At 45.1% G+C, this 21,539-nt stretch overlaps 1 protein-coding gene across 12 annotated transcripts in view; it reads right to left on the minus strand.

Annotated features, from left to right (window-relative positions):
* Positions 1-21,539, minus strand: part of LOC114451646 (unconventional myosin-IXa-like) — a 98,321-nt gene that overhangs the window by 47,901 nt on the left and 28,881 nt on the right. For all 12 annotated transcript variants that reach the window (XM_028430422.1, XM_028430420.1, XM_028430424.1 and 9 more), the window contains exons 3-5: positions 3,307-3,401; positions 3,105-3,167; positions 460-559 (exon numbers count right to left, since the gene is read on the minus strand). In XM_028430422.1, coding sequence (XP_028286223.1) covers positions 460-559; positions 3,105-3,167; positions 3,307-3,401 — 258 coding nt within the window. The remainder of the gene's footprint in view (positions 1-459; positions 560-3,104; positions 3,168-3,306; positions 3,402-21,539) is intronic.

A 21,539-nucleotide genomic window follows, 5' to 3' on the forward strand; every position in this document is an offset into this window, starting at 1 on the left:
GAAACAGAGCTGCATAGTAACAAGCAGCCAACAGCAGGAGGCAGGGTTGTTGTTGTTGTTGTTGTTGTTGTGTGGATGGTAAGAAAACGGGGGAGGATGTGTTACTTTTTTAGGAGATGAAAAAAGATTTTTTTTTCCTTTAGTCTCCAGCGTGCTGCTGTAGAGACGGAACACAAATTTTGACACATCTGCTGCCAACACATGCTCAAAGATGCTCACATATGTGGGGGGGGGGGTTAGCAGGTACACAAGTATGTACACACACCCAACCACACACACACATACACACATGAACAGCTGAATTTATGAACAGACTTAATCAACACTTCTGAGTGCTCCAGTTATGATAAGTGGGTGAATGAGGCTCAGCAGAGAGAGGAAGAGAAAGAAGACAATAACGTCCATAAACAATAGCCACGGTAGAAACATCTGTGTGTGTGTGTGTGGTTTTGAGCGGACCTGGTTGAGGTAGTGGTATTCCTCAGGTTTGAGCAGGTGGAACGCCTTCCTCTCCTCCTCACTGGCTCCGGCCAACAGGTAGTAGAACACATGGTAGTTCCTGCAGACACACACACAGAGGATGAAGTGAGCACGTCACATCCAAAAACCATGCCTGAATATTTGGCCCAATAAAAGTCTGCAGTGTGTTTTTAAACATGGAACACCTTTGACCCGCTGGGCTCACGTTACAAACCAAACAAAGCTGCAGTGTGGCGTGTGGGCAGGAGGTAGCGAGTCATGATTAGCCGTGACAAAGGCTGGGGCCTGGGCCAATGTGCTGAAATTCTATTACAGCTGGAAACGAGCTTCACTTCTTCTTCTCTGCAGAGGGACACTGACGGTTTGATGGAGTGGTGGAAAGTTAGAAAACCCAGGGAGGATATTATAGAATTCCACACTAGGAGAAAGATGGGTGCTCGAAACTGAAATATAGTCACAGTGGTGGTGCCTGAATGTGGAAGAAAGAGCATTTGTGTCTTTGTTCTGCTGTTACATAATATCTGCTACATAACATGCTGAATTATGAACACCACCTTTTTGGAGCTCTGTGTATTACAAATATGTAGGTAAATAACACATGGACTCAACATCCACTGGTCATAAATGAGGCAGATCAGGTTGCTTGATGAATCCACCTGTCCGGGTAAAGGGGCTTTTACCAGCAGGACTGAAACCTGTGCCCTTGACCCCACATCATTCTTAATGACCTGACAACAGGCTCAACTCAAATCAGGCTTTTACAGCCATTTTGATGGGCCAAGGTATTATTCACACTCTGCCACCATCCCATTTAAAACGAATCTATGAGAAAATATTTCACTGTGTTAAAAATGAGCTTTGAGACTGATGAACATACAATGTCACCCTCTTCCTGAGAACTCAGCATCAGCTTCCATCAACACTACAAGTTTAATAAAACATGTCTTCTATTCATCGATCTGATCGTTCAAGTTAGCTTGATCAGTCCTCCTTTGAAAGTGCCATCCTCTCCCACAGTAACCTTCTAGTTAGTCTTGAGTAACCAACAAGCAAAGGTTGAACATGCAAGGGTTAAAAAAGTCTTGTAACACAGGGCTTTGATGCTCCTGCTGCTTCTATCTGCAACTTTTCTCTCATTTAGGCCAGAAATTTCATCCATTTTTGGTTAAAAAAACAGCTCATACACACTAGCTGTAGTGTAAACAGCAGCACAGAATGATTTCAGACAATACTAACTTGGCCTTGCACCTTTTCCTGACTCCTCTGCTCTTCCATCAGAGTGCAGAGTCATTTACCCTGACAGTATTCCTGGAAAGCTCAGCAAGTTTACTCCCTAATGTTTTTTTTCGCTGCACTGGGGTCACACAGAGGCAACCTGTCATGGAAGCAGCTTCGGGATTTAAAATAGTTTGCAGTTTATCATCAGCCTTACTGCTCTCCCACCTCAGTGCTTCAGGTCTGAGCCATCTGGGAGGTCCTGTCTTCAGTTTCTACCCTATCAATATGGCCGCCAGGGCCTGTCATCAGCATGAAATAAGAAACCCTGGGCCAATCCGGGTTAGAGGGATTGGATGACCACTGTTGGGTCCCCTCACATTATGCTGGCAGGATCAGTGACTTTTACTGTCATCTGGGAGTGATGGGTGGCTGAGGGGGTGTGTCTGTCGCCTGAGAGCAGAAAAATTATTTTTAGGTGCAGACAGAGACCTTTGTCTGTATGTGCTTCCTGCCCTGGACATGAGTGATTGAAAGACAATGGATTAGTGTGAAAAGAAGGCTGTTGTTACACTGAGATATCTCAAATTCAGGAAGCCAAATTTTAAAAGTGTAACTATGCAAAGTATTTTTAGAAGCCGTGCGGAAAACCTGATAGTTAACCAAAGGGCAAAGGCCTATTTCAGATGGAGACTCGATACATCCTCAGTCTGCAGAGCGACTGGAGCCGATTGCAGTATTGAGTTTCTCGGACAAAGATAATCAGAGACATGGATTTTACACGTCAGAATATGGCTCAGTGTTTCAAATTTCTTCAATTATGCACGCCTCACACAGTTTCTTACTGTAAGAGTTCATCTTTTCACCCTTTCTTTTCACAGCAGGAAAAAATCCATTAAACAAGTTTAGACTGATGTTTTTTTATCGATTTTTGTGCCCGTACACGTCACATGGTTGCTTCCAGCTGCTTTACAATACTCTAAACGTGAGTATGTTTCAGTCCAAGAAAAGCAGCTGAGCCTCTGGGCGACAGAGGTTCATGTTTATTCCTAATAGATTGATAATTTACATGGATATCAGCAGATATCGGCCTTAGAATGAACCAATCAGCCAATGAGATGGAGATATTGGCAGCTAAACTGGGTGCACCCACCAGGTCAGTGGGCAGTTTGTATACGGTTCTGCAGTGTGTAGGTTTTTAGTGTCAGGCGCTGTGAGACAGTCGACCTGCATGAACATTTTATGGTCAATGCCCGTTTTAGTAAGTTAAACGAGCTTTAGGAAAGACTTCTTAATGTGTTCTTAAGAATTAGGTGGAAGCAATATGTGAGTATCTCAATGATGGCATTGGTAATCTGCCAAAAGCAGTCGAACAGTTTCAGCAGAGAGCTCATCTTGTCCCCACTCACCTCTCATTGTGCTCCTGGTACACGAGACGGGATTTCTCCAGCAGGTACTTCTCTACGTACGCTCTAGAAGCAAATACAAAGAGCCAATTCAAAGGCAAGAATTCATTCATATTTCTTACAACAACAGCATATTATTGGTGTGTGTCTGTGTGTGTGTGTGTGTGTGTGTGTGTGTGTGTGTGTGTGTGTGTGTGTGTCTCACCCTCTGACAGTGCCGCTCTCCTGATAGTTGACCTGGATGAACTTGCCAAAGCGGCTGGAGTTGTTGTTGTGTGCCGTCTTAGCGTTGCCAAAGGCCTGAAGAAGAGAAGAGACACAACAAACATTACATGTCAGCATGGACGGGTGACGTCTGCCAGGTACAGGTGTACAGACTCACCTTTGCAGCAGCACATGGAAAAACTACTTATCAACATGATTTCAGGAAGACGTGAAAAAATGTGTTAGGAGTAGAGGAAAAGCTACACAGCACTGTAACAGAGGTCATGAGGCGCAGGAAGGGGCACACACACACACACACACACACACACACACACACACACACTCAGGCACAGCAACCATGCACAAAACTGGCAAATTCCTGTGAAAGCAAACAGCACAGAGCTGAAAACAGACACAGCCGCTACATGTGGGAGTCTGTGGGCAACACACACATATATAAAGACACAGGGAGCCCATCATTAGAGGAGAGGAGAGGAGAGGAGAGGAGAGGAGAGGAGAGGAGAGGAGAGGAGAGGAGAGGAGAGGAGAGGAGAGGAGAGGAGATATGATAAATGACTAAATAAGAACCAGCAGAAAGAGGAGGAGGAGGAGGAGGAGGAGGAGGAGGAGGACAGAGAGAGCTGGGTGTCAAATAATGGATTGTGGCTGCTGGGTGAATACTTCAGAGCTCTGGAATAACACAGTTAATAACACCTGAATCAGGCTTTCATGTCTGAGCTGATTCATTCTCATGAACACCCCGCCAAACCCGACACACATTCAACCATCAGGACAGAAGGAAAACACAACAGCATATGAGGAGGATGTTTCCCTCCTCTTTTTTTTTTGAGGTCTCGTCACTCTTTTGCCAACTCCTGCTTGTTATAGACCCATCCCGGTTTTGCTGCTCTCGTTCTTTATTCCTTTCCTTCCTGCTGGGTCTAAATGTGTGCCAGTGTTGAGACATCCACAAACAGAGAGAGAAAGACTTCCAGCGGTGAGATCTGCTTCAATTCCCTTGGTCCAAAATGTAAATCGAAACGGCAATTCACATGATAATGACAGAGCTTTCAGCCTCAATAAGTCCTGGATATAAGAGCCATTCTGTGGCAAAATATTTCCACTTTTGAGTTTTAGGGGAAAATCCACTTCCTGAAATAATTGAACTGAGCATGAAATGAGTCCGGCTCTAATGGAAACTGCCAATTCCAATCAAATCCAGAGCTGGCAGAAAACACACAGAGCACAGGGTGTGAGGAGCTGCATGGACAGCGATACGTATGCATGCATGCACTATATCTTTGAAGGAGATGGATGAGCAGGGCAGCACTGTGTAGATGATTTAGTGGTGAACTCTGCTTCATGGCCGACGCCTGCTGTAACCACAGCTCAGGAAAACACACTGTGAAATTCACACTGTGAATCAGCGATTACTGTGAGTGTTAGCACTAAACATGTGTGGAGATATGAAGGATGACACAGGGAGTTCACAACTTCAAGCCTCTTCTACACTGTTTCAGACCCACTGAAAGTCACAGCTGCTACGACCTGTGGCCCCGCATCCACGTCTTCCTCCTCCTCGCATGTTGACGTACGACGTAACCTGTGATCGCTGCGATTCAGTGAATGGTCATCGTACAATCTGCACGTACCAAACTTGATGTCGTACTCACGTCGTGTAGTGTGTCATGCAATGGTCTTATAAGATCGCTAAAAATCGCACAGTGTAGAAAGGAGCTTCGAAACGCACCATAATTCTGCCTCCATATGTTCATATAGACTCATAAGGTGCAATAAAGACCCTCCAGCCCCATATTGGAAGAGGTTTTGTGTCTAAAGCCTGCAAATAGTTCCATTTCTGCTTCAAAACAACATCACTGTTCTCTCTTTGTTCCCTAACCTCAATTGTGTGTTGTTGATTTATTTAACTGTGCTAACAACAAACAAAACTGTCTTAATGTTGGCTACAAAAGCCCAGAACTCCAAACCCCTTCGGACCTGAATAAAAAGAATGAACATTTAGTACATGTTTATTTGACCCAGAGACAATAGGACAAAGACACAGAGGGTAATGATGACAGACACTATTAAAGAAAACAGTTTTCATGTTCGGCCCGCGGGAAACATCAAGAACAACAAACGTTCCCATTCAAAGCTCAAAAACCAAACCATCATTTCAATTCAACATAAACTGAATTAACCCCCGCCCTCCCTGCTTGTAGCCTGTGGTACCATATGGAGTCCAGAAATAAAAGTGCATTAAGACCTCACCACTACATCCATCTGCACAAATGAAAGATGCACTGCTTAGCCGGCCATATGTTAGATTTTAAATGTGCTGACCTCTAGGCTTAATCCTGCTGGGTGTGTGTGTGTAGGTTTAAGTCCATACTAACAATATGCTAATATGCGATGTGATAGGCCCCGAGGGCGCCTCCACGCTGCCACTTTACGTTAGCCAGTCGCTTCCTCCACTGCTGCAGAAAAGCTCAGCCTCAGAGGAAGCGAGCGGTGGTGCTGCTATTTCAGAACCGGATTTAGGGTGTTAAGTGTTGAGGGGGAGAGGGACAAAATGGGAGCTAACCTCCTAATTAGAATGTCAAGACCTTCGTCAAAGTAGAGGCTAAAACTGGTTCCATTTCCAACGCTAATAACCTTGCTGCCTTTCCTTTTTACTTTGTCTTTTTTCGCACAGCTGCGGTGTTTCCCTACACACACTTGAAAATCATTAGGTGACCTAGATTATGAAAAACAAGTGGAGGCATGCCAAAACCACTGCTGGGCTCAGGGAGGGCTGAGTGCTTCAGATCATTGCCTGCAACACATGCATGTTCAGTTCAATATACAGCAAGAGTTCAATGAATTCTCATTGTTTCTCATATTTCTCATATTCTCATTGTTTGAGAGCAGATATTATTGCAGCAGGCCTGAGAAGCAGTTTCCAGCCTCCTTCTGCCAATTAACCCTGACAAAAGGAAAGCAGATACCAGCGCTCGGCTTCCAGCCCGTGGGCATCCCGGCTGCGACGTACAGCATGTCAGTCAAGCAGAGTTTGTGTTAGCAGATACAGTAAATGCCATTACTTACACAGACATACACTCACATGCTTGGTGGGAGACACTAACCCTATTCACTGCTTCATTAACCAGCTATGATGTGACCGGAGAAGACTGCCAACACCGCACCGCAGACCGTGTTTCTCACGGCTTCATCACTTATTAACAGCAACAAAGCAACGGAGCTACACGTCCTCTAATCAAAGGTCGTCTCAAAGACATGCTGGGCTGCTCTGCAATGGTTTAGTCCAGAGAGGCTCATTTTTAGCCCACTTGGTCCTTAGTGGTGGTCCGACCTACACGACACTGCAGTGTGATAAAAATATAGAAGGATACAAGGACAACACCGCCTAATATCAGGGAAGTTCACACAACAATCCTTGCCTTATTTTGATGAACAACATGATCACAATACAAAGAAGAATCTAGTCGTTCACAAAGATCAGCAGTGACGGCACAATTTTGTAAATAAAGGTTTGTTTAGACCAAAACACAAATTGTTCCTAGACAGTCTTATTCTGCCTTATTTGACTACTACTAGACATTATTCTACACGTTCAGTGTGGGTCTGGCATGAAGCAGAGGCTGCTGTGCCTTTTACTTCTTATGCCAAAGCATAACTTGGCAAATAAAGTACGAGAGTTTACACAGTCAACTAACACAGGAGGCACCAGACTAAAGTGATGTCAGACCCCAAAATGAAGTCCACCTCATCACTTCATCATAAACAACATCTGGAGCAGCTGCCTCCGAACCATCTTTCAGAATGATTTCATGCTGTGTGGATTCCCCCAGAAGGCTGTCTGAGTCTGCTTTAGCCCGAAAGGGTTTTTAGGCTTTATTCCTTCCACATTTACACAGGCACTCACAGCTTACTGTGACATCACACTGCATTCCTCCTCCAGCAGGTGCAGCTCCACTTCACATTGGCAAGCAGAGAAAACAGAGCCTGTGTGTGTGTGAGTGTGTGTGTGACTGTGAGTGTGTGTGTGTGTGTTTGTGGTTGGGGGGTTTAGCTCCAATGCCAAAAGCCTTTCCTCTAGGTGTGCAGCGGAGCTTGAAAACACACACACACACACACACACACACTCACACACACTGGAGAGCAGGTGGTTGTGAATGGCTCTGCCCTCTCATAGCAGCACGCTGTAACATTTATAGGATGTGACAAATGACAACACTGTGAGTGTTTGCAGCTCAGGTGTTCGACTTCCCTCATCAGTTCCAACACTGACTCTGTTGACTGCTGTCATGTATATCATCGTGTATATCTGGAAATCTGTTCTGGGAGCAAAATGAAAACAAACATTGCACCAGTCACCCACACGACAACAAACCCACAAAAGGACACACTCCAAGAAAGAAAAGGTCCTAAAGCTCAAAGGCTGTGGACACTATACAGCCAGGTCAATCAGATCTTTCTTTGTCTGTCCTCTTTCAGTTCACGGTCACATGGGATGAGCACTCCTTTCTAGGAAAAAGGGAACAGGAGGTGAGCATGGAGAAGGTGTGCCGTTATGTAATCCTAGCAGTGAAGATGGGGCCTCCACATAACAGCCAGCATGTGTGGAGAGGAGTTCATTTGGGGGACTGAGAAAACAAAGAAATCCAATATGGTGTTTTGATATGTCCTGAAAATATACACATATTCCAGCAAGCTCAACACACACACACACCTGTCACTCCATGTTTTTATATTATTTTTGTTTCAGTGTTTACCTCATGTCTTGTCCATGACAACGATATTATTATTACTACCTGGTGTTGTTCATTTGCTCATATCAGAGGGCTGATATGCACTACAATACACCTCAGAGATTTTCTCTCTGTTCGTGTGTGTGTGCATGTGTGGATGTGTGTGCATGTGTGGATGTGTGTGTGCATGTGTGTGTGAACAGAGTAATGGGCCCCTTTTGAAAAGATGACCCTGACACAACAGACAGGAATGAATAGCAGCAGATGACAAATGCTGTGGGCTCATGCAGGCATGCGCTGAATGTATACACACACACACACACACACACACAGGGGAAGCACCTCTGCGGAGCATCTTTACTAAGACATACCACATTCACACACACCTTGGAAAAAAGGGAAGAAAGTCACGCAGGTCCCTTCATGGTCGAGCAGAGCAAACACACCTTCACTCCCGCGTTTTTCTCATGTTGTCAAGCAAAAAATCCTTAATCCTTATTAAAGCCCATTTTCAACAGTGTGTGTTTCCAGTAAGCCGATGTTGTTATCTGAATCACTGGGTTACACAAGCGTTTGTCTGCTGTTCCCACAGAAGTCGAACAGCTAGCTTGACCACCTCCTTTTAATTATGCAGGACCGAGTCAATGGTGGTGAGCTCTGCAGGGGCTGTCAGTGACTCGGCAGGTGCAGAAATAACATGAACAAAAAGTGACCTGGAGTCAGACTCAGGGAAAGTGTGTTGATACTGTATAAATCCTGGATCAAACAAAGCAGACAGAGCGACCTGTGGACACAGCCAGCTGTCCCTCTGGCTGCTAACATGGGCACAAGTTGGTCATCGTCTATGACGAGTGGCTCACACAGAGTGTCAGTGACCATATAGAAAACTGCAGTGTTTGGCACTTCTGCTTAGTTGCTATAAAAATACCAGATTATACAAGACTACATGTTTCAGATGTCCTTAAAGGTCGGGCAGGAGCCTGCACGAGGCCATTAGGATGCACAGACTGAACCTGATTAACACCTTGTAAACATGCAGCCAACACTTTTATCCAGAAACTCTCACATTGACTTTTCAGCCACAACAACATAGAAGTGGCCTCTTCATGTCTCAAACTTGTGGTGTGTCTGTGAACATGTAGCCCTCAGGAACGTCATTGCTGTAAAAACCCGAACACACGTGTACATGTGTTGGGAAGAGTTTGAGAGCACGTTGAGGAGAAGAACACTTCACAATCTTTCTCACACTATCACACACACACATTCTCTCTCGCCCCATAAATGGCTGCTGTCACTAGAGTGTGCAGGGCCACATCTGGATCCCATTGGCCTCAGGAAGGCTGAGCACACAGGCCCAATAAAAGGCTCCTTCCACTGCACAGCACTGTCAACAGGCCCTCCACCACTGTCAGCCAGGAGGAGGAGGAAGATTAAGAGAAAGAGGAGGATGAATGAGAAGGCTGAGGGAGGGCGATGAAGGGGGGGGGCAGGAAGTGATGGAGGACAGGTGTGTGTGAAAAACTTTCTAAATCCAAAGTCTAGTGACAGAGAAACTAATTAGAGGAATATAATGCGTCACCAGCTGCCTGTGAAGTCTGTGTTTGTGTGCAGACCTCAGTCCAGCCCTCCCTCATAAAGGTCCATGTTGTCTGGGGGTAGCTGTTAACTGGTTGTGTGTGTCTGTGTATGTGTGTATGAGAGACAGGAGAGTTTCAGTCTCTGCTTCAAGAAAACAACGTGCAAAGAAAAACATACACCTTTCAACAAACATTAAGACGCCTGATCGAGCCCAGAGCGCCCTCCGCTTCGATCCAGCGCGCTAACACACCACAGCTTCTCTGCGTTTGGCAAATCCTGAGAGTATCTGGGAGTGCGCTCGGAGCTGGCGGTGAGCCTGTAACGCCGCTCGGTGTGACTGACAGAAAATGTAACTCAGCGCGCAATGTGGTGTGGGAAAATCCCACGACTGAGCGTGCTGAAGTGTTAATCCCTCGAGAGCTGGACTTCAACATGCTCTGTGAGTGTGTGAGTGTGTGTTTGTCTGCTGCAGAAAGAGATTATTAATTTAGGGATTTGGGGGGGAGGATGTGTGTAGTGTGTATGGATGGATGGTGTGATGCAGTCAGTCTGTGCATCTGTGAGACAAAACGTCTAGAGTGTGTGTGAATGAGGACTGTACCCAGCAGCCTATTCCTGATATAAGGACCATAGTTACATAGAACCTGGTGCTTTAGTTTGCTTTAAGCTTCCTAGATGTTACATTTTGGTCTTTTTTAGTAATCTAAGACAGTGAATATAATCACAGTCTACGTGTGCATTTATGGACCTCATCTTGACACACTTCTTCCTTCTTCTGTTTTAATGTTTATTTCTGACCCCTATGACATTAAAATGTCTCCTTTAAAAAACTACAACAATGTTTGTTCAACAGCTGTCAAGTGACAAAGCTTCCACCTGTAATGCTTCATTTTCAGTGTTTAAATATGTTTATTGTGCTGTGGCATGACAGGGACATCATGAAAACATCCATCCAATAAGATAAGATGTAGTTTAGCACAGAAACTACCAAAAGATGACAGCCATATGCAGATTCCTTACTTTATACAGAGAGCTGTGTTAAAGGAAAAATGCACATGGGTCTTTTTGTGTGTAATATAATAGATGCTCTTTGTATCTGTGAATCCTCCAGACATCTTTCCTGACAGCATTAGACGCAGCACCAAACTTCTTCCTCAGTTACACTCGTTAATCTCAGCTTCTTTTTTCCAAAGCAGCAGTTGTGAGGATGTATGTCTCACACTCGTTAGTGTAGTGTGCATGCTTGTGCTTTGTTTGCTTGTAGGAAATGGAACGCTGGTTATAGCCTCAGGTGTTCTCTGATTTTCAGACCTAAGCGAGCTCATTGTTGCCTATTATTTCCTGTAATCTCCAAGTATTATAAAATCAATTCAGACACGAGCTGCTGCATTCAGAGACACATTATTGTTTAACTAAACCCACGAGATGAACCAAAACTGAAAAGTTATTATCATTCTTATCATTCACCTTATTTCTGTAAATATGCACAGATTCCTTTCTTAAAACTGAGACTGACCTGACGACTTTCCATTTCTCTGTTTCCTTCCTCCAGCTTCTCCAAATGTTTTTACCCTCTTAGTGTCACATGTCACTGAACTGCTGGCTCTCAAACAGCTCAGCTGAGTCAAAGCAGGGAGGATAAAAACCTTTATAATACACTTCCAACAGGACAGAAGGAAATATGCAAACAAATCACTCAAAGAATGATGAAGCAGTTTTGCAGAGAGGATACATTAATAAACATCTGAGACAGATTCAAACAAAGAGTTTCATCCATCATATCAGGCCTGAGAGACAACATAAAGGGCTCAGGTCGATCTGCACAGTCACTGTCACTCTTCTGTCTTTTGTAGTATCAGCTGAAACGTCACATCACATCCTCACCACTGAGGCAGAAGACTGACTCACATATGGCTTGTCTGTGGCATCACCCGTAGGTTTCTGAAATGCCACTTTTAGTAGGAGGCTCCAACTGTCACTTTGTTGGCAGTCCACCTAAACTCCAAATACAGGCAAAGAGGTGGAGCATGAGTGGAGCTTCACAGAAGCAGGAAGCCTGTACGTGAGTTGGCAGCCATATTATTAAAATAGTACTTCTTAAAAGGATCTAGCTGGATTGGCTCAAATGTGGCTCAGGTCTGAACGCAATGCAGCTAGCGAATCCGGCTAGCGACGTGATACTTCCGATTCACAGGGACAGTGTCTGGGTCGCGTACAAAAGCCTGTCGAACTACGACAGCTTTGGCCCGAGTTTATTTTTGACAGGGCTACAAAGAAATAAACTAAAAATAAACTGCTTTTTAAAGCAAAAAAAAAAAAACGAAGGAACAAGCGACACGGAACAAAACACGCGGTCCTACCGCAGCCTGAACGGACTCTGTATGTTACGAGGTGCCACCTTGCGGTTTGGAGGACAGCAAACAAGCTGGGTTAAGCCGGATTGAGTGATGTGTGATAGCCAGATTTGACTCTAATGTGTTAGGTCTGAATGTATCCAGCTTAAAGGCTATCCAGATACAATCCTACTCTAGCTGGACTGACTTTCTCCAGTGTGAACGGGGCCTAAGAGGACTGACTCACTTTTGGAGCGAGCCCCCTAGAAGCTGCGGAGTAAACTGCAATTTGTAACACTTAAATCGAATTCATTTCTCAGCCCTGGAAGTCGCTGCTTGATCTGGAATGTATTAGCAGGAAAGGGAACAGTTGGTCCTCTGAGTCACTGCATTGATTGAAAGCTGAATTTGTAAAACAGATGCTCATAATACGTCACATTTGGATGCTTGGACGGGGTCTTCGTGTGTCATGCCAAAGGTAGAACTCTGGCAGCAGCTTTCAGAGGGACAGGTAGCCTCCATGTGGAGCACTTTAGTGTCCAGAATAGACACTATAACTCCATTTTAGAGATAGTAATCAGACATTTTTCTGAAAAGAGTCAGGAAATATTTTTATGAGAAATTCTGGTCTCCTGGATTAAAGTCCAATGTGAGCCGTTCAGATTTTCGGTGTAGGCATGAGGACACAAAAAGAAAATGAGATCAGGGAGCTCCAAGCTGTGCAGCTTTAAATCATTTAATTTTTGGAGGTGAAGACATGCAGCTGCATATTTATGAGAAAAACACAAAGGACTTTGACCATCTACATGTCCAGACTGTCCAAAAGTACAAAAAGGTCCCATTGTTCAGTGAAAGTCAGGTTAAGAGCCAAAATGGCAGGTCTTGCAGAATTATCTTCGATCTCTGCGCTCACAGATGGAGTATTGTGTTACCAAAGCGCCAGGGGAAGAAAGAGAGGGGAAGTTGAATCAGTGCTCTGTATGAACTTGGATTTGGCAAACTAATTCAATAAAGGAGCACGGCATTTCCGGTCTTATCTGTGTCTGTCGGAAGGAGGTGAAGCCACCTCAACATGCTCAGTCTTCCTGTGAGACGGCACTATTTTTGTCCTGGACACTGAGACAACACACATTCTTTCTTCTTCCTTTTAACTTAAAGCTTCTCCTTGTTTCCTTCCTTCTCTCCTGCCTCCATCTCCTCTCTCCTTGTTGTCATTCACTCCTCCTCTCCATCTCGCCTCCTCTCCTGACCCAACATGTTTCAGACTCCAGGATGATGCTGCATACAGCAGCAGGAGCATCACACTCTGTTTTAACACCAGGTGGGCTGCCACTGCTGCCGCAAAAAGGCACGGAGCCAACTGGAGCATTCAGCACATGTCATCCCGAAACCAACACGCATACTATACAGACACACAAACACACAGATAAACCCAGCATGTTCACCATAAAAACAGCAGAGCTCCCTGCTAACTGCTGCTATCAAACAAGCGTGTTGTGGTGCAGTGATAGCAGCATCACATATGTTTATCTAAGTGCATGAAACGGATGGAGAAGAACATGTTTCATGGCACAGAAATCACTCCTCCTCTTTGCCTTCAATGTGGAGGAGGTGATGAACACCACAGGTTGCAGCAGACCTGCCCTATTACACACTGTTAGAGGGTCTTTACAGAGGTCAGGGTTCACGTCAGACACTTTTCTATGTGCTGTTTGCAGGCTGACGTGCAGGGCTAGTGGAAATGACAGGAGAATTGCTTCACCTCGGAGAGGAAGAGCTCCTGCAGCACGGCTTTACATGTGAGAGGAAGAGTAGAGTCTGTCTGCATTACCAGCCTCATCTCAATTTCACTAAACCCCCGAAACTGGGGCACTTGGGAGCCCGTTTGCTTGAAAACGACTCTCTTGCTCTCCATTATTAAAGCGGGCACTTCTCTCATCCTCCCCTCCTCCTCCGCCTACCTCCTCTCTTCCTTCACTCTCCTCTTTCTCTATTATCCTCCCCCACGCTTACTTTTTCATCTCCCTCCCCATGTGCCCCGGGTGCTGTAGCATGGGGTGGGAGGGATGGAGAAAAGATGGAGGCAGGGAGGCAGGGTGCTGCAACAGAGAGCTTTCATCTTCTCTCTGCAGAGCTGTTGCATCGGGGAGGGCGACACAGCCAGTGGTTGCAGTGATGCAGCAGAACAGGGACACAACACAGACGAATGTTTCACAGTTTTATCCACCACTCCCAATACCACTTTACTTGCAGTCTGACAAGAGACCTGTAAAGACACGACTTGAGCTTTGTGCTGCAATAATTAGGCCGAGCAGATTAGTGATCAGTCAGTTATTTTAGAGACTGCTCACACATGCACTGGCAATCAACTGGCAAAACTGAGGACTAGTCCCTTGGGAGATACTGGAGGCTAACAAGTCGACGCTAACTGCGAGCTAACAGATTATAAAACTCGCTATAAATTATAAATTACGTTACAAATACAATATTAATCATGATCTTTCTACAGTTACACTACAGTCCAGGGAGTTCCCACAGTCTTTACTCAACCAGTGTTGATTGCACAGTTTTAAAGGTCGAGTAGGAGGTTTCACGCTGTTAAATTTTGTTAAATTAGTGTAACATCTCTTTACAGTCCGATAGCAACCGATTAGTTCGGCAGTTTCTCTTTAAAACGAAGAATATGAATCATCTGAAGCTATAAAACATAAAAACATCAGCCAATCCTCCAGGTGGACCCTGTAGGAGTATTGGCTGGTTGTCACTCTCTTCCTGCTCTGTGCACCAGAGAGGTACGTGCATGATGGCCGAAGTCACAGACCGCAGCTCGTCTTCAGGTGATGGCGTCCATGTGATTGGAGGCATATGGCTTTGGGGTGAGCTCCGAGAGAAAGGGGCGTGTGTTTACTTTGAATCTGGCTGACTCTCAGTGAGTTTTAAAACCTCCTCCCCTACCTTTAACAGAGCCATGTATTAATTCTGCTGGCTGCACTAAGTACAACCTAGCACATATATCATCAGAGTTTATGACAGCAGTAGCATCAGTCATCACTGGTCTATTAGATGAAATGAAACTTTAATGATGCCCGCGGGGGAAATCGGGTCATTGCAGCAGCAGAGAAGAGGACACAGATCAGCACAGAACAAACAGAAACCACAGAGTATGATTTGTACTCAGACTGAACGCTGTGATTGTTTTTTATTATTCAGTGTTCATACTGTGACCTTAAAGCTAATGAACCTCTTATTTGGCTGCATGATACAAGAGCAGGAATGTAAAGGAATATGACAGCCCACAGCGTCACCTGTATGGGAACAGTAGATCCACTGGGAACATGTTCAAACTTCCACCAGGCAGCCACTCCCGGCCTTTTCATTCACCCCCTCACACACTCAGCAGGACCCTCAATGGCACATCTGCACCATTCATCCCCTCATTCATTCATTTATCCATAACAGCCTGCTTTCAACGGCCAGAACCCACGTAACTGCACTTCATTTGGTTATTAGAGGTGGGGGGGCGTCTGCTTTGTTTAAGTGCATTACAGCACAGACCTGTTGAGACCTGACAGATGAGGCTTCATATTCAGGTGCTCCGTGTGTAGAGCCACGTTTTGTGAGCGCATACAAAGACAGTGATTATGACTTATGTTGTCTGAAACTCTTTTCAATCATCCAGCTCAAAAGCAGAGCCAGGAGCGCTGAAGTGTGGCTTGTATACAGGCTCCTGATGATAACTTCATGCTGATAACCTGATTATTACACAACGAGCACAGCAGCTGGACCAAAACCCACCAAACCGAAAGTTTAAATGAACGCAAGAGAAGAACAGTGGTAACACAATTCATGACCTTATACAGACAGCAGCTACAACTGCTCTGTCAGTTCTGTCTGTCCAGAGAAATGCTGCTTATTAACCAGCCAATTCAATTTGACCAACACTTATATATATATATATATATATATTAATTATCTTCAGACCTAACTCATGCAAGCTCATTTGTACCAGCTGTACCTTGCTAATTAGCACGTGTCCCATACCTCTATTAGTACACTTAAAGGTAGGGGAGGAGGTTTTAAAACTCAGTGAGAGTCAGCCAGATTTCCAAAGTGAACACACGCCCCTTTCTCTCGGAGCTCACCCCGAAGCCATGCCTCCAATCACATGGACGCCATCACCTGAAGACGAGCTGCGGTCTGTGACTTCGGCCATCATGCACGTACCTCTCTGGTGCACAGAGCAGGAAGAGAGTGACAACCAGCCAATACTCCTACAGGGTCCACCCGGAGGATTGGCTGATGTTTTTATGTTTTATAGCTTCAGATGATTCATATTCTTCGTTTTAATGAGAAACTGCTGAACTAATCGGTTGCTATCGGACTGTAAAGAGAAGTTACACTGATTTAACAAAACGTGCATCAGAGTGAAACCTCCTACCCGACCTTTAATCCACATGTACTTGCAATAAAGTTCAATCAAAAATAATCAATATGAACAAACAAAAATCTCCAGAAGGAGAAGTGTGGATCTGATTTGTCAAAAAGAACTGAGCAAAAAGTGGGTTTAATCAGCAGGCAGCTCACGGAGCAGAGCAGTTTGTCCTGAGTGCAGCGGTCGGTATGTGTTGTATAATAACCACTAAGAGACTACACAAACTGTGGAGCATTTTATCAAGTGCCTTATAATCTCAAAACCACTATGTAGATACAGTTCAGACATGGATTTAAAGTCCCACATGTGGTGCCCTTCATTTTATAGAATCTCTGCTGTTTCTGTGCTGCTGTTGTGCAGCGAGGCTACCAATTATTGTGAGGCAATGCTTCTCCAGAAACTCACAAACAAAAGCTGAATTTGTTTTCTTTACAACCTTAAAATAACTTTTCAAAGGGGTGGATGAAAACCACAGGATACAAAGACACAAGGTAATGAAAAACAAGCTGGACCGTCTGCAGAGAGACATTTTAACAACACTGAAAGCTTTCAAGGAAATACACAGACCATTCAATCCAAATACTGCGAATGATCGCTGACATGTCCAAGTCTCTTTGACAAACGGTGCCTGATTAGATTCATTTTGATTGATGACAGTCTATTTAACGCTTTCAGCTAATGACACTAGATCTAGTTTGCCCAATTGCTTCCATTCCATTGGCCCAGATGGCCTCGTGTCCACCTAAGACTCCTAATGTCCCGTAATCTCATCGGGGCCTGATGGCCGTGACACCCCGTAAGCAGGCTCAGATTGAATCAGCCACATTTAGACTATCAATTTTCTGTCACAGGCCTTTGACTAACTCTAGTGGGTGGAGAGACCTCAGGAAAGCAATGAAGAAAAAAAAGGAGAGGAGGAAGAAAAAAGCTCCGAGCTTCTCTGAATATACTGAATTAAAACCACACAGGAATCAGTGACTTCAGAAGAAACCTGGACATGAATCTGAGCATCTGAAACTCTAATGACAGGCCGAGAAATGTATAACAACACGCAGCAATACAGGTTCTAAATGAATGAAAGGAATAGCAGTAGTAATGCTACTGACTCTGCTCATAACTTCATGCACAGAGGATCCTTAAACTACTGCTCAAATAAACAAGGTTAGAGATACAATAAGACAAACAGATTAAGACAGCGGAAAATATTTTCCCGGGGTCCACAAAAGAGCAGCTGAGCAGAAAACTTGGCCGCTGATTTCACACTGAGCCTTCTCCAGGTCAACTGTAAGGCCACGGAGTGTTTGAGTACACTGTGTGCAGCTGTCTGCGGGGATAAATGCACACTGTACTGAGCTTCCTGAGAAAGGAAAGCAGGAATGCTCCAGAGAAAGGCAGAATGAGAAGGAGATGGGGATAATCCAGTGAACAGATGTTCGGGAGCACATAGAAGAGCGCTCGCTGCCCAGAGGACACGGATTATAAGGGATGGAAGTGCTAAAAGGAACATGGAGGGCCTGAAGTGGGCTACGTGATTAGCCAACACGATGGCCAGCCAACGCAGGATCCTCTGAGGTAAAGGCTGCGGCTATTGTTAAGCCACATGTAATGAAAGGGAGACTCATTTGGTTGCTGTGTGGGGGGGGATGCTGGGATTTAAAGTGTAGAGATGCACCAAAAAGTAGGACATTTTACCAAGAAATGAGGCTTTGAACAGCATGCTACCTGTGTGTGTGTGTGTCAGTGTTCTGTGCAAAGCATGAATGGGAGCTGATGTGACCACTCACTGAGGACACTGTGATTTAAAGAGCAAGGACACACTCAGTCATGGATGAACGTCTCCTGTTCCCCCTGCTGCTGGGAGAGCAGCCTGCTAACACGTTGTGACAGGCACCTCTCCTCTGCACAGAGGTTAGCAGTGCACACAGCTCACATAATAACACACACACACAGCCGCACTGCCCCCATTCACAGCTCCCTACAACACACACATGCTTTGAGCAAATACTCTGCAATGAATGCATCCTTTTTGCCCGCCTCATCACAGGCATTATTGTTTTCATCTGGTCTGTTGGGTTCAGGGGGTTCAACAACAGCAGCCGTGATGCTGCTGCTGTACAGTAAGTGTGTCCATATGCACGGGCTACATGGGATTTAGGACTTAGAGTCAGTAGCTGTCTCTGATCCCAGCCTCTGTGATGCTGGATAAGGGTACCGTGGAGCTCCTCAAGCCCTTTCACACTCACACTTATGTTGATGATACACACGGTCTTTGAACCTGCGTTTTTAAAACCAGAGGGCTGAGGCACTACCTGGAGCAATCTATCAGCCACAGGAGACAGGTCTTGTCCCTGAGGGCCTGGTTAAAAGCAGGGGGGGACGTCTGGATGGGAACCATCTGGTGCAAGAGGTGGAGGGGGGGTCTGATTGGCTGCTACTACTTCTACTACCGCAGTGAGACAGACAGGCATGCAGGTCTACAGGCCACACCGTCAGAACAAAGACAAGGCTATAATCTGGCCCCACAACACTGCAGGAGCCACAGTCTGTCTGCCCCCCAAACACAGCACCACACAGCCGGGATCAGCCTCGAAACCCCAGTCGGCCTTCAGGAGGATTTAGGGTACAGATATATGCTTGTCATGCAAGAGTCTGGTTCACCTTAGTTACGTCTGAGATGAAGATGAGCTGCCTCTACTGTCAATAACACCAAGATTATTTATTCATTTTCTCATCTTGTATTCACTGGACAGAAGCTTAGGAACTACTGAGGGCCAACTGCCAGCTCACTGAAGAAAACAGTGGTCAGTATCTGAAACCATGGAGGAGGCGGAGGAGCGTCCATCAGCAGCTGTGCGACCTTCCACACATCCGTGAACAACATGAACCTGAGCATATATCTTGTATTTGGACATAAAACATAGATTTATGAGAGTCAGTGTCCAACTTACAGTCAAGGATGAGGTAAACATGTCTTTTTTTTACCCTTGACAATTTGAACTCTTCTTGATGTCAAACATATTTTCACAATGTTACACATACTGTTCTCAGCCATGAGGCCACAGATGACAGTTTAGGGAGTTTATAGCCTCAGATTATTTTGAATAGTAGGATCATCTGTAATTAAATTCAGTTTTAAACATTAGATCCCTGCTAAAAATGAGACAGTGAATCAGTCGCTGACAGGTATCCATATACTGTACACAACATGTCTGACCATCGAACTTCTGAGAATGAGGTGAGGTCAGAAGCTCTTACATTTTTCAGGTGAACCACTGAGACTTCAGGCCAACCAGTTTCCTATGAGGAAGAACTGGCAGCTTTGGGCATGTTTTGGGTCTGACTTGAAGAAGAAACATGCCAAAGACTATCCACCAACATGCTCAGAACCACGGACTTGTTACATTAGATTAGGTCACTTTGTGAGAGCCGATGATTGACAGATGATTTTTCTGAAACCACCTTTCCAAAGGCGGCCTTCCAAATGTTTCTGTGTAACAAAGCAGCGGGTGCATTAGGCTGATTTGGCAATAAAATCAGGATAAGGTAAGTTTTTGTGTAGTTCTCTATATATATGAAAAAGGCCGTTTTGTTTTGGAGCTTGTAGCTGAGTGCACACACCGACACTGCAAGATATTGTAGTTGAGATCACAGAAACTTGAGCAGCACATTTAAAGATGAACTGTGTCCGTCAGCCTGCTCTAATCTCATACACAAACACAGTCAAATGATATTCAAATTTCCGCTCAGGTATAAACTGTCTGCGACCCAATAGGCTGCAGAAAAAGAACATCACCTGACCTCACAACAACAGCCAGACTACACCAACAGCCACAGAGACCGGGTGCTTCCCATCAGCCCGCCAGCTGTCTTCCCGTCAGCGCTGTCCTGCTGTACACTCATATCTCTACTGTCGCCCGGCTTGGAGCACAGCTCCAATTACACAGAGCTGCAGTTACCGGCCATCTGCGGTGCGTTGTTAAAGGCTTCTACATGACAAGACATGAATCCAGCGGGCCAATCAGAGCATATCAAGAATTGTTAGATGATACAGCTGGCTGTGTTGTAATGCTGGCGGTCATCGGCTGCCAGGTGAGCGCACCGCTGTATTTGAGAGGAGTCACAGTGGTGTGGCTGCTACAAAGACGACACTGTCGCCAAAAAACAAGGTCACAAAATCGAAGTCTGCAGCAAACGGCAATGTATCCATCAAGACCTGAGAGTCATCAGTCGGGACAGAAAAGCTCTCTGAGCTCAGTCATAGTGAGTCAGCTAAGTGCTGAGATTGTTAAATGGAAAAAGACACTATGACGATCCCTTAAAGCCACACACACACACTCATTTACACATGCACACACATGCTGTGTCCTTGAGAGTAAAGTCAGTCACAGCGAGTTACTGTCTCCATCCTGCAGAGCACTTTACCTTGAGTTAAGGTGACTTGTCAGGTTACCGTCAGCAGCTGCACGACACAAGCAACGTGCAACAAGAAACTATTTAATATAAGGAGAAAGAAATCATGCAGGCAGAAACAGCTGAGCACAGACGGAGTGCAGACTGTATTTTACGTGGCTGCAGCCTCCCCTCTGTACATCTCCAGGACTCGTGCAGGTCGGATCACAGCTGACCCTTCTCACCCTGGACATGGACTCTTTGAGCCACTCCCTTCAGGCAGGAGGTTTATGGTCCAGTCGGACCAGAACCTCACGCCACAAGAACAGCTTCTCCCCCTCTGCTGTTGTTGCTGCTCTGCACTCTCACTTCACAAGAACACTTTAGTCCAGTCACTGCACAATGATGACTGTCTGCACTGTTTGCTTCCATCTTGCAGTACTTTGCACCAGTACCACCTCACTGATCCACGTGGTACCTGCTACACTGTTACACTCTTTCATATCAGGGTCTATGTTTGCAATTACAACCACCACTCGTGTTCTGTTCATTGTCTGTCTGTTATATCATGTCAATTTATAGCTTTACTCTTAGATTACATTATTTTTATCTTATTTCATGTTAGTTCTTATACGTTTTAAGTATGCACCAATCACTACGCTCTTCACTTACATGGCAATAAACACAATTCTGATTCTGATACTAACCCATGTATTTCACAGAAACAGTCACCAGAGACATTTAACCAGCA

This window comes from Parambassis ranga, chromosome 19 (genome assembly GCF_900634625.1).
Source record: "Parambassis ranga chromosome 19, fParRan2.1, whole genome shotgun sequence".
Taxonomy (NCBI): domain Eukaryota; kingdom Metazoa; phylum Chordata; class Actinopteri; family Ambassidae; genus Parambassis; species Parambassis ranga.